At 52.5% G+C, this 13,050-nt stretch overlaps 1 protein-coding gene across 5 annotated transcripts in view; it reads right to left on the bottom strand.

The window, feature by feature from the left end:
* Positions 1-13,050, bottom strand: part of PLXNA1 (plexin A1) — a 401,191-nt gene that overhangs the window by 217,747 nt on the left and 170,394 nt on the right. For all 5 annotated transcript variants that reach the window (XM_030568426.1, XM_030568425.1, XM_030568430.1 and 2 more), the window contains one exon: positions 8,203-8,385. In XM_030568426.1, the coding sequence (XP_030424286.1) occupies positions 8,203-8,385 (183 nt within the window). The remainder of the gene's footprint in view (positions 1-8,202; positions 8,386-13,050) is intronic.

Here is a 13,050-nt window from a genome sequence, read left to right as displayed (position 1 = left end):
GATAGAACTGCTGGGCTGACAAGGCCGCCTGCCAAGCATGCAAGGGAAGGAGGCAGGCAGCATGGCTTAGACTTGGCATTTCTTTCCCGCTGTGCTCCACATTCCGGCAGGACAACAGAGGCTTCACCTCCCTCAGGAAGGGAGACAAGCCCAAGAGGGGAAGGGGATTATCCAGCAGCGTTGTGCCAAATGTAACTACTTGCCAAGGTGACAAGCTCGCAGCCATATGGATGCCCCTCGATCCCACCCTGCAGCCCCCCTGCTACCCAGTCCTGGACTCCCCAACAGCTCTGCCACTGTGCCCCTTGATCCCCAGTCCCAGTCTCACCAACAGCTCTGTCAATGCCCCTCAATCCCATCTGCCTGGCTAAGGGCCTGATCCTGTGAGGAACTCAGTGAGAACAGTACACCCTGCAGTGAAGAGAGGTAAGCTGACCCATGTCCCTAGCACACACTCCCCTCCCCACTGCCAACACAAAACATAGATGCAATACCCTCTGGGCAATACCACCACTCTTCTCTGTTGCTCCATAAAGCCCATTGGCCAAAGCACATCAGCATTAGGAAGCAGGACAGCATTGGAGGAGGACTCAACTTATTAACCACTAACCTACCACTTCAGGAAGTCCCGCCTTCCTCCAGGAAGTAGGTTACAGCTGCCCTGCCTGGCAGGTACATATATAAAGGGGAGGCAGGCACCAGTGGTATTAGTCCAATTTAATTCTTCCCAGGTTTCCCCATGATCCATTCAACCTCTTGCAAGGGGCAACTGGTGCAACCCCCAAAGAGTTGGGGCATGAAAATCCAGGGCTCTAAGCAGCAGGAGGTCAGAGGAGACGTGTACCACCTGCATGCCTGTGTTCCCCTCATTCCATCCCTTCAAGCTAGTGGCTACTTCTCCGGGTGGGGCTCCCCGAGTGCACTCTCCACCACCCAGCATGGCTTACAGAGTGACCTACACAAGGCTTTCTTCCTCACCCTCCAAAGACCCTACTGGGGAAGCAAATGCACCGCCTATCCCGCTCTCCCTCTCACACAACAAGCCAAATCTCCCAAGCAGACTCAGCCTCCAGAAAACAGACTGCTTGAGACCTGAGCCAGCGCTACTCCAACTCCAGAGGAGGCAGCAGAGACAGCCAGCGGCAGGGTCTGGTTACACCGGGCTCCCCAGGAAGATCAGGTAACTGCTGAGGCAGCACTTTCCCTATCCTCCCGGTCCAGCCAGACGGCCCCAGCTGGGAGAAGCTGAGCTCTCTGTGTTGCGCCCCCCACAACACCCACAGCAATGCTCCAAGGTTAGAGTAGGGGACATAGGACACCCCTCCCCTACGCACACACACTCAGCAGCCTTCAGCACATGAGCCCTGAAGGTGCAATGGTTGAAAAAAGATCTACCCTCCCCCAAATGAGAGGTACTCCCTCAAATCTTCAGAGCCCTCTGCTCCCCCTACTTACATTTCTGGTTCCCTCCAACTGGGCTCAGTAGGGTGGACTTTCAAAGTCAGCCAAAGCCCAGGTTTTATTGTTATTGTACCATATCTGGGTGGATTTTATTCTGGTGATGGATGCTGGATTGGCAGCCCTGGAGATTGAGGGCTTCTAGCCAAAGAAGAGGTTGAGATTCCCACGCATCCTGAAGCACATAATAATCCAGCGACTACTGAAAAAAAACATTGCTCCCCCGAGAGACCTCACATACCACTATAGCCCTTTCTAAGCAATCCAGGAGCTGGCAAAGCACAGTCTCCAAGGTCTCGTTAGTAGCCACAGCCCTGTGTCCCACATGTCAGAGCAAGAGACACCAAGAGCACATGCTGCTCTTGTGGCCAACCTCCCTCATCCATTGACAAGGAAAGTCCAGCCATGCTCATCTTGCTGAGCCTTTTCGTGTCATCTGAGATCATTGATCTCCAAACAGCCGGGGAACGGAAATACACTGAAATGCCTTGGGTTCTTCCTTCAGGAGAGCACCCAGGGAGATGTCATGGGTAACCACTCTTCCACCTCCAAAGCCTTTACCTGCAGACTCCACGACGCTCACTCCTCTCCCCCTTATTACTCAACACCCAGACAGACCCGGGCAGAGTTGGTCAGAAAACACAGGCCAAAATGCCTGCAGTACACAGACAACACCCGCCTCTATGGCAAATTCCCATCATGCACACACAGCACAAGCTCCCAGCTGCAACGATGACATGGGTGACCAATGAGGCTGTCTCATGATGAGTGCAGGAGCTGGGACTCCCCTGGGGAGGATCTGGACTGTGAAATCTGCTCCCATAGGGGTAAGAGTGAGCACAGACCTCGTTGCTTTCAGAACTAAACGCAACATTCTCACCTTCTGCTCTGCCTGCCTGCTAGAATTTTTTTTTCCAATTGCAAGTAAACCCTCGCTCCTCTCTTACCAAATAGACTATTTCCTCTGCCTCTGAGTGAAAGCAGAAAGGAGGCACAAAAAAGGAGGAAGCGAGTGCTCTTCTCCTTTTAAAAACCCTACAAGGTGCTCCAGTGCAATGGCGATGGACCCTAGAGGACAGCCTAAGGAGAAACATCCCCTACACTATCCCATCAGTGCGTCCTAGCCTGAACCACTGAACGGGAGGAGAGTCTTGTCCTTGGCCTCTCTCAGAAACAAGCCCACCAAGACTGTGAGGAGGAGACCTGCTCACTGGAAATGGGACGGAGAACCACCCGTTTGTTTCCTGTCAAACCCCATTTTGTTCCCTTAAGCCCTAACGGGCCAGAGCCCATCATACCCGGTGGGCCATGGAGCAGCAGGGGCTCTGATACTATGGCTGCAGACGGGCAGAGTGAAGCAAATGGAAAGAAAGGAGAGACTCCACATGAACATGAGTCACACTAGCGGGTCTGAAGTTCCAAAATCACTGCAGGGCTCAGCAGGACCAGCCCTGCATCCTCTATTATCCTGAGGGGGCAGCCCAGAACCAGCGGGGCTGCCCATGTACCTCGGGTGGGCACTCACTCTATCTACTACCACAGCAGGGCCACAGAAGTCGCAGGAAGAGGGGGAGGGAAAAGTTAGATGAAGATGCAGGAATGGAAACAGAGAAAGACCTGGCACCTCAGGGAGAAATTTGCCAGACAAATAGCAATCGTCAGGTTCCTGGGATAATAACTAGATGTGTAACACTGTCTCAGTGGCTTCATGAATCCTCCTCCCACACTTCCCTCCCCTCCCTCTGCACCACACTGGCACAGACCTATTTAAAACCTGCAATTTAGAATTCAATAGCAGGAGAGGCTGGTGGAAATGCAACACCAGTCACTTCAGCTCCCTTATTGATCGGGAAGAGAGGACAAGCTGCCTTCGGCAGCAAGCCTCTCACAATCCATGCCAACTCACTAGCGACCCCGATGCCTCCTCTGATAGAGATGATGATGTCGAGGAGGAAGGCAACTGAAGGAGAGAAACGGAAATTGAGACTTCGGAACAGATGAAGAAACCCAAAGGTGTGGTCTAGCTGTAGGAGCAGAGGGCAGACTGCACGGACCCCTAGGTTCTATTCCTGGATCTGGCACTGGCTCACTGTGTGACTTTGGGCATGTTCCTAACCTGCTTTGTGCCTCAGTTTCCCCCTCTGTAAAACTGAGATAAGGATACTGACCCAACCCAGTGGGGCTGTGTGAGGTGTCTTCATTCACTAATGCTCATGAAATGCCATGAGATCCTCTGACAGAAGGAAATACAGACAATGGGTTGGATTCAGACATGGTGGAAGCAAGAACACTTCCACTGGAGTCCATGCAACTGTCCCCACTTACACCAAGACTGAATTTGGCCCAATACATGCAGAGGGTCACAATCTCTTCCCCTCCCCAGTACTGCAGGTTTGCACCTTGAACTCCAAATCATGGACACAAGCCCAGAGCTGCCTCCTCGACTCTCCCTGCACCAGCTTTTCTGTGTGGCTTTTCTGTGTGGCCCCCTTTTTTTCTTGGGTTTATTCGGTATCCGGGGTTCACAACAGACGCCACCAGACCAGGGATGGGGAAGGATCCCAGATAGAGCAAGAGGATAACTGTGTGGGGACTGCCTACTGTTGCATCCAAGTCGGGGGAGAGTACTGCCAACTGATGCATCCCAGAAGAATGAGATAGTGGGGGAAAGGTGTTCAGAGACTAACCTCCCACCCATCCAGACACACATACTCTTCTCTTTGCCAACAGCCACCCACTCAGCCTCACCTCAGTTCTTGGAAAAATCATGGAGCAGATCCTCAAGGAATCAATTCTAAAGCACTTAAAGGAGAGGAAAGTGATCAGGAACAGTCAGCATGGATTCACCAAGGGCAAGTCATGCCTGACTAACCTACCTGCCTTCTATGATGAGATAATTGGTTCTGTGGATGAGGGGAAAGCAGTGGACATGTTATTTCTTGACTAGCAAAGCTTTTGATACGGTCTCCCACAGTATTCTTGCTGGCAAGTTAAAGCAGTATGGGCTGGATGAAAGCTGGCTAGATCATCAGGCTCAATGGCTAATCATCAATGGCTCCAGTTGGCAGCCAGTATCAAGCGGAGTGCCCCAAGGGTCGGTCCTGGGGCCAGTTTTGTTCAATAGCTCCATTAATGATTTGGAGGATGGTATGGATTGCACCCTCAGCAAGTTTGCAGATGACACTAAACTGGGAGGAATGGTAGATACACTGGATGGTAGGGACAGGATACAGAGAAACCTAGACAAATTAGAGGATTGGGCCAAAAGAAATCTGATGAGGTTCAACAAGGACAAGTGCAGAGTCCTGCACTTAGGACGGAAGAATCCCATGCACTGCTACAGACTAGGGACCGAATGGCCAGGCAGCAGTTCTGCAGAAAAGGACCTAGGGGTTACACTGGATGAGAAGCTCGATTTGAGCTGAGAGTGTGCCCTTGTTGTCAAGAAGGCTAATATCATTTTAGCTGTATAAGTAGGGGCATTGCCAGCAGATCGAGGAACATGATCATTCCCCTCTATTTGGCACTGATGAGGCTTCATCTGGAGTACTGTGTCCAGTTTTGGGCCCCACACTACAAGGAGGATGTGGAAAAATTGGAAAAAGAGTCCAGCGGAGGGTAACAAAAGTTATTACGGGGACTGAAGCACGTTACTTTTGAGGAGGGAACCGGGGGAACTGGGATTGTTTAGTCTGCAGAAGAGAAGAATGAGGGGGGGATTTGATAGCTGCTTTCAACTACCTGAAAGGGGGTTCCAAAGAGGGTGGATCTAGACTGTTCTCAGTAGTAGCAGATGACAGAACAAGGAGTAATGGTCTCAAGATGCAGTGGGGGAGGTTTAGGTTGGATATTAGGAAAAACTTTTTCACTAGGAGGGTGGTGAAGCATTGGAATGGGTTACCTAGGGAGATGGTGGAATCTCCTTCCATAGAGGTTTTTAAGGTCAGGCTTGACATAGCCCTGGCTGGGAAGATTTAGTTGGGGATTGGTCCTGCTTTGTGCAGGGGGTTGGACTAAATGACCTCCTGAGGTCCCTTCCAATCCTGATAGTCTATGATTTTATGATTCTCAGTTGACCTCTCCCTACACCAACTCAGAAGCCAGTTTCACGTTCATCATGATTTCAAATCCCCAAACTGACTGGCAAAGGGGTCTCGAATCCAGCAGCCTGGTCTCTGTCCTGCCACCAGCCAGCATGGGAAGCTGGATCAGAGACCTGGGTGCTGCCTTGGATGCTCAGCTTTGGCAGTCAGCAGAGACGGGGGAGCAACAGAGATCTCGCTCAGCTCAGCACAGCATGTGTATGCATTACGCCATGATGGCTGGGACCCCTTTGGGGCTATTCAGCTCTGCTGGAGCCAAGCCAAGGAGACTGGGGAGAGGGTTGTGCAAGCAGCTCTGTCTAACCCCTACTCACACACAGAGGGCTCCCCTCTGCCAGCACTGGCCCCACGCAGGCGGACACCAGCATAATGATTTAACCACACTCCTAGTTCAGTCCTGAACTGGCCTTGGGCCAATCACTGTATTTCCGACCCAGTGAACCAGGAATCAGCACCTCAGCAAAAGTCTGCTTCCTCTAGCACTTCTATAGGGGTGAAGGGATTTGTGCCATTCACACCAGAGTGGACACAGCTGATCACAGACTAGTGGCCCAGAGGAAACCCACACAGGTCAAGTCCAACATACTGCACACAGTCAAACAGAGAGGCAGCAGAGTCATGTGGCTACAGCAAGGGGTCAGGAGCCAGGAACTCTGAGCACTGCTCCTGGCTCTGCTACTGGTCTGCTAAGTGGCCTTGGCAAGTCACTGCATCTCACTAGGCCTCAGTTTCCCTATCTGCAAAATGGGGAATACACTAGGACCATCTCCTGAGGTAGAGGGGCTAGAAGAACACTTAGCTCATGTTTGTACAGCACAGTGAGAGTCCAAACCCCTAGATAAAACCACCTGGCCTTCCTTGTGCATAATGTTCCCACTATTTTGAAATCCTTCCCCACCTCACCAAAAGGGGGGGTGGGCTGCAGCCCCCTCTAATTTAATCCCCCTATTAACTTGGCTATGTAAACACCGACCCCAAGGGAGCATGTGGCCTGCCTATCACATTGTCAATTCATGCAAGGAAACAGCTGCCAATGGCTTCAGGACTTCCAAGGTGACTACTGCACAGCCCAATGCCAACGGACCCCACCCTGCCGACAAATGTGGTGCTTTCACCCCCCACTGCACCATATCTCTAAAGAGCTGACTTTGCTTCTACATACCAGTGAGTCATTTTAAAAAGGAGGAATTTTAGCTGGGAAACAAAGATCCAAAAGGAGCTCAAAATTCAAGCCATTGATCCCCAGGGCCGGGTAGTGGGTAGGCCCAAGTGGCGGTGTCTCCGGGCTCTGGAGGAATAAACAGAGCTGGGTGCTCCAGCTGAGTCCTGCACTTCAGGCCTCTGGCAGGACTGTACCAGGACCCTCAACATGACTTTGCCTGGTGGAGGATGCAGTTAATGTGCGCTGTGTTTATACAGGGAAGATTCAGCTGTAATTATAGGAATGATGTTATGATAACAGGAAATCCATGCCTCATGGAGATGCAGTGAGAGGCACAGACTTATTTGCTAATTACCACCAACAAGAAGCCTTTTGTGTCGCTGGGGAAGAGAGGTCTCCCCCACATTGTGGAGTTTTGCCCACAGATGGCTTAGGTCAGCCAGGCTGGAGCACAATGCAGCCCCAAAGAGAACTCCCCTTCTACAGAAGCTTATTAGATTCCTTCTGCTCCCATCATGGAGCATTACCATCCACCTCAGGGCTTTCCCAAGACAGAGGCTGCAGCAGGGCCTAGCATGGCACGGGGATAGGAGCTTAACGATGCTAGCAATGCAGGCAGGGAAGAGGGGAGCAACCTCACTGTTCAATACTTGCAGTCTAAGAAACATGTCACCCCCTCTGGGGTCACATCACCCAGCCGAATGGGACAGGGACGAGGCCCAGGAATATCTAAGCAAAGCACAGGTGCTATGGCAAGACGAAAGCTCTCCCCCTGCTGATCTTCTGAGTGTGCCGGCCTGGGCTAAAGGCTCTTTGCCCTGGAGGACTGTCCCTTCCTGACAAGATTTCAGGCCTTTCCCTCTCCATTCCATCTTATTTCAATCATTTGGGCCCAATTCAGGACTTAAGGCCAACAGTGAGGAGGAGTTTCTGAACTTAAGAAGTGCCAAGAGAAGGCGCTTCGCCTCGCCCAAGAAATGCCAGCTCACACATGCCAGCACTGCCACCTGGCAAGAGGGCAGAGACCAATGAAGCACCACAGGCATCAACCCATATACAGGCATATACAACCCATGTGCAGCCCCTCTCAGGTCAGTGGCAAAGCAATCCAATGATAAAAGCACACAGGGTATAGAGGGAAACCACCAGTATTGGCATACCTTGCTATGTTGTGAACCCAACCCCCCAGCCCTAGGAGAGATTGTGCGATGGGAACTTCCACTAACACTGCTGACTGGGACTTGAATGAGGGGGGCAGGGGTTGGGAATTTCCCCATCTTATAATCCTGCTATAAACAATTGCTTTAATAAATATGCCTGGTGGACAAGAGGGAAGGGAACTGGCCTTCGTCAATGCTGCCACTCCCCATCCTGCATACACCATTTGTGCCTCAAAACACAGCACTGAAATCCTGCCCCTGCCCCAAAGGAAGTAGTCAGTCAACCAGCCTCCTCACCCCGGCCCAGTAAGCTGCCTACCTTTTTGATCCTGCCACTCCGCGTGCCGGTGAAGACCACCGTGTGTCCCCGGTAGTCATAGGCAGCCACTGAGGTCATGCCATCCTCCTTATCCACAAAGAGCGCTGTCCCCTCGATGGTCACCGTCCCGCCCAGCGGCTGGTTAAAATCCTGGCCACAGAAATAGTCGTCAATCTGCAGAGGCTGCCAGAGAAGAAGGGAATGAGAGAGATGAGCCGTTTGTCAATACATCGACACTGCTTAAACTGCTGTGTGCAAGGGGGGCTGAGCTCCTGACTTAGTGCAATAACCAAGTGAGGAAATGATATGAGCCCCTCTTAGCTACCACTGGCTCATTTCTGCCCCAGATCCAGGGCAGCCAAGGAGAGCGGGGAAACATCATCACTTAGGGGCATGATGAGGGGTCAGGGCAGCCACTAGGGGCTTGCCTCAGATTGCTTAGAGGCTGCTAACAAGGCATGGCGGTAGCCAGGAGCTCCGCCATCCCCTTTCTCTCCCAGGGATTGCTCCTGGGTGGGGCAGGAAGCTGTGGTCTCAGAAGCAGTTGGGAGCTCACACACAGCAGCCTGGTACCAGACATACCCATAGCTATGCCCAGGCAGGAGTCACAGATTAGCCCTGGGGCACCAGGAAACCATAGAGGTGGGAACCTCAGAGTCTGCAGAGAAGCCTGGGTGCTGGGTGGTGCGGGTGGGCTCTGCTCTCTGAGAGGGACCCCAGGGCACAAGGGGGCCGACAAAGATCAGAAAAGGCCTCCCAGACAGGAGGAGATAGCGGTAGACTCCAAACACAGTCCTGCTGCCCAGGACTCTAACCACAGGACAGCAACGATTGAACACAACGGTTCCCAGTGGAGCCTGGCAAGGACCCCGCCCCACCCCATCCCACTCCTTCCCTCCACCGCTGAGGTGCCTGGCTCCATTAAAGAGCAATTAGGGCTGGACAGAGGAGATAAGATGAAAGACTGGCTGTAGCCCTGGTCTACCCCACACCTACAGGCTGCCAACAAGACTCCCAGCTGTTTCAGCACCTGGTTTCCCATCTGCAGCTCCATCAATACCCTAGTTTCCTGATCTATAGTACTCCAGCCCCTAGCTCCCCACCACCACCAGACACCCCTTTGCCAGTTCCCCTCCATCCTGACCGGCATCGCCCCCTGCTATTCCAGCCTCTGCAGGAAACAGCTCTCCAGACTCACAGGCCGTCCCTGGTGAATTGCTGATCTGGCTCCTGCAGAGAACAGTCATTGCTCTTACTCAGTATCTCAAAATCCCCTCAATGCTGTTCTCCCAACCAGAGGATTCATTGATGCTGGCAGTTCTCAGTCTGAGGCCAGACAGGAGGCCGGCAGTAGTTTTATAAAGGAGTCATGAGTCTGCCTGCTCCCCATTTCCCAGCCAGAGCAGATCTGCTCAGCCTCTCACCACTGCAGGCTGTACTCAGAGGCAAGGGATGCTGCTATCTCCTTCAAGTGTCATATGAGCTGACACAAAGGATTCTCGGGCAAGTCTCAAGAGCGGTGGCTGAGCGGGGGATGAACGTGGAGAGCCCAGAGTGAAGACATAGGAGAACCTCTTTCAATAAGTGAGTCCTGATGTTTCCTCCTACCCTCCAAAGGTTAATCCTGCCAAATCCCCAGAGAGGCTGTACCAAGCACAGATCGCTGCCTGAAAGCTCCACCCCCCCCCCCCCCCACTCCTTACAGAAGGTGACCAGGAGCAGCCCAATGCCACATGCTGTAGCTGAGACTCAACAGCTCCGGTCCCTCAGGAGAGGCAGTAGTTGGGAGGTGGAGAGGTGGAGACACTGATACTGAGTAAGAGGGGAGAGTGTCTCTGAATCAGAAAGTTGGGTCCTGGAACAGCCTTTCCCTGCTCCCTAATAACCTCCCTAATCCAAGCCCCCAGAAGAGAGTGAGGCAGAGAGGCTCCCAGCCTCAGGCACGTCTGGAGCAGCACTTAGAAACCCACCACTGAGCCCAAGCTTCTAGCCAGAGAAATACTGTGAGAGGAAGGAGTGGGAATCCCATCGTCATTCAAACCAGGTTGGCTGCCTACCTCCCACTGAGCTGGGCTCCCAGGATGGGGTGGGCAAGCAGTGATCAGAGCCCATAGCTTGACTGGCTCCCTGCCTCTCTCTGCAGTGAGCTCCAAAGCCAGGAGAGTGAATATTAATTCAGTGCAAGGGTCCAGGCAGCTGAACCGCCCCAGCAAGGGCCCCACTCCAGCAGAGCTGGGGGAGCTGTGCGTGCAGACCTGGCCCATTACAACACTGCATAAAGGCAAAAACTGGCCTTCACAGGACTGGATTTGTTAAGACAAAGCCTGAGCCTGGGAGGTAAGATGAGCCCAAGCAACAGCAACTCCCAGATCTAATTACATTCCCCATAGGGTCCCATGGCTTAGTCTGGCTACAAGACTCCTTTCCATATAACTCCCTCACTGCTGGTTTCAACAATCCCTAAACCCCCTTCCAAAGCAGATCTGGTGTCATGAGGGGGGTACAATGTCATCATGAGCCCTGCCTGCAGTCAACCAGGGAGCACCAGACTTTTGCTAGCAGAGGCCACGTCTCTGTGAGTGCCTCAGTGTAGGAGCTCTACTTTCTGGTTTTATCGTAGTCCTGGGGAGCAGTTGCACAATTTCATTTGGATCTGTACAGAGGCCTTCAGGGGGTCTGGTGCTCTGTATCTCCACACCTGTTCACTTTCCCATTCCACACCCCCAGGTCCCTCTCAGAAAGGAAATGTTGCATCTCAATGAGCTGTAATCAGGGGAATGTGTTTGCAATCCACACACACACACAGGCTGTGCTCTGTCCCTGTACATTCCCCCTGCAGCTTCCAACAGACACCCCATTCTTCACTTCCTGTCCTAAGCTGCTGGGCATTTCAGCAGGGGGTGAAGATGATTCCTATACAGAGTTCAAAGAGTGCTTTGCGCTGGCAAGGTATTAGGGGAATGTATAAGGGCTATTTTCAGTGGCTGTATTTAGGGGATCTATGGCTCCTGGGTGCAGAAAAAGTCAGAAGTAGCCCCATGTCACACCAGTGGCCCTGAACAGCTTATCATGGAGCATGCTTTGCCTGCAGTTACAGATCTAATGCATCAGATGGGGCTGAATGACATAGTGAAAGAGGAAGAGAGGAACTGAATGGGGGAAGGGGGGTGGAAAGCAAGTTTCTGATCTGCCTAGGACGTGCTTGAGTGGCTAAGGAGCTATTTTTCTCATTGCAAACCAGCATCTATCAGAGACAGTGCCAGGATCCATCGACAGCAGAGGGGAGCAGACAGAGCTGCCCCCTTGGCCAATGTAATAGTCCAATCTGTGGTGCCACAGCAAAATGTCTCCTCACACTGCTGAAATAGGAGCAGCTGGCGGGCAATTACCAGCCCCTGGGCCCATCCAGTTCACAATACTGGCTCCCTAATCTCTTACCATCTCGGGGAGCGAGTATCTGTACAAAGGAGCTCTCTCATCCTGCTCCACAACCCCAACTCCAGAACAAATAACATGGCAGAGAGGCTACGCAGAACACGCATTTAACAATCCAACGTCATTGAGCTTCCTAGGGAGCCATTCCCAGCAAGTACTATAGCCTCACTGGTTCCATTGGAACTGTTCTTGCAAGCAAACCCTGCAAGGTTTGGCCCCAACCCATGGCCACCAAGCACATCAGGCCCCTTTAGCCAGGAACACAATTGCTGTCATCCTCCAAAACCTCTGCCACAGACACTCCCTATCTTTGGGTTCAACTTCTGCCAGGGGTACCAAAGGGTACGTAGCATGCCCTCTCCCACATCCCACTCCCAGATTGCTCTGATTTAAAACAGAGCCTGTCAGGACCACTGGAGCGGTCAGAGAAAAACCCAGGCTAGCACAACACCACAGCACTGGCACTAGGATATCAAGTGGAAAGGGCCACTCTGGAACACAAGAGGAACCGCCCGATGCCATGCCCGGACCTTCCTGCAATGACACCACCATTTGCACACTCCCAAACCAAGGATCTGCCAAGACAAACAGGTTCACTTTACATACGAAAGGCTCCGGGAAACACACTGCTTAATATTGCTGCTCCTACCCCTTCCACTCAGGATATTGGGTAAGTCTCTGCATTTCTATAATACCCCGTTCCTTTCCCAATTTCCACTGATCCCCCAAACGGCTGAGCCCAGGTGACGAGACCACATTAACAAGGGAAAAGCTGGCTCACATCACTGAGAGCGGGGAGAGATGAAATTAAACATTTTCTTTCCAGGTGACTAACCCAGAATGGTAGTGACCCGAAGTGAATTCTATCTGCTGTCTTTCCAGCGGCATGAGCTTGATCGGTCTCAGCCCAGTTTACGGGAACAGCCACTTCACATAAGGCACTATCACTGCTGGCACCACCTGGTCCTCTTGCTGGCAGTTATAGCAGAGAGGCCAAGGACTGGGTGGACAACAGAGGCTGAACTCTCTTCTCTACCTCGAGGGCCGAAAGCAGGCAGCACAGTTGAGAAGCTGCTGCCCATGCTGTCCCCGCAGGCAGCAAGCTTCAAGCTCACGGGCTAACAGCCCAGCAGTACACTCCCTTCAGGGACACAGGAGTTAACACAGCCAATTGGAGCAATGTCTGCCTGGTGCTTTCAGCAGCGGAAACTGAACTTCCCCACAATGCATCCAGCCAGCCAGGCAATGCTCCCACGTGGGAGGAAGGGAACAGAATCCTGTGTGTCATCCTGCCCCCCGCTGAGCCCCTGCAGGTTTGGCAGCTGCAGCTGGACTGCAGATCCCCTGCCAGCATCAGCTAGCAGCCTTGTTGGTTAAATACTCTCCTGCGTTTGCAGATTCAGGAGAAGTCTT

This window comes from Gopherus evgoodei, chromosome 7, assembly GCF_007399415.2.
Source record: "Gopherus evgoodei ecotype Sinaloan lineage chromosome 7, rGopEvg1_v1.p, whole genome shotgun sequence".
Classification (NCBI taxonomy): domain Eukaryota; kingdom Metazoa; phylum Chordata; order Testudines; family Testudinidae; genus Gopherus; species Gopherus evgoodei.
The sequence above is the reverse complement of the archived record's forward strand: the minus strand, read 5'-3'. Positions and strand labels throughout refer to the sequence as shown.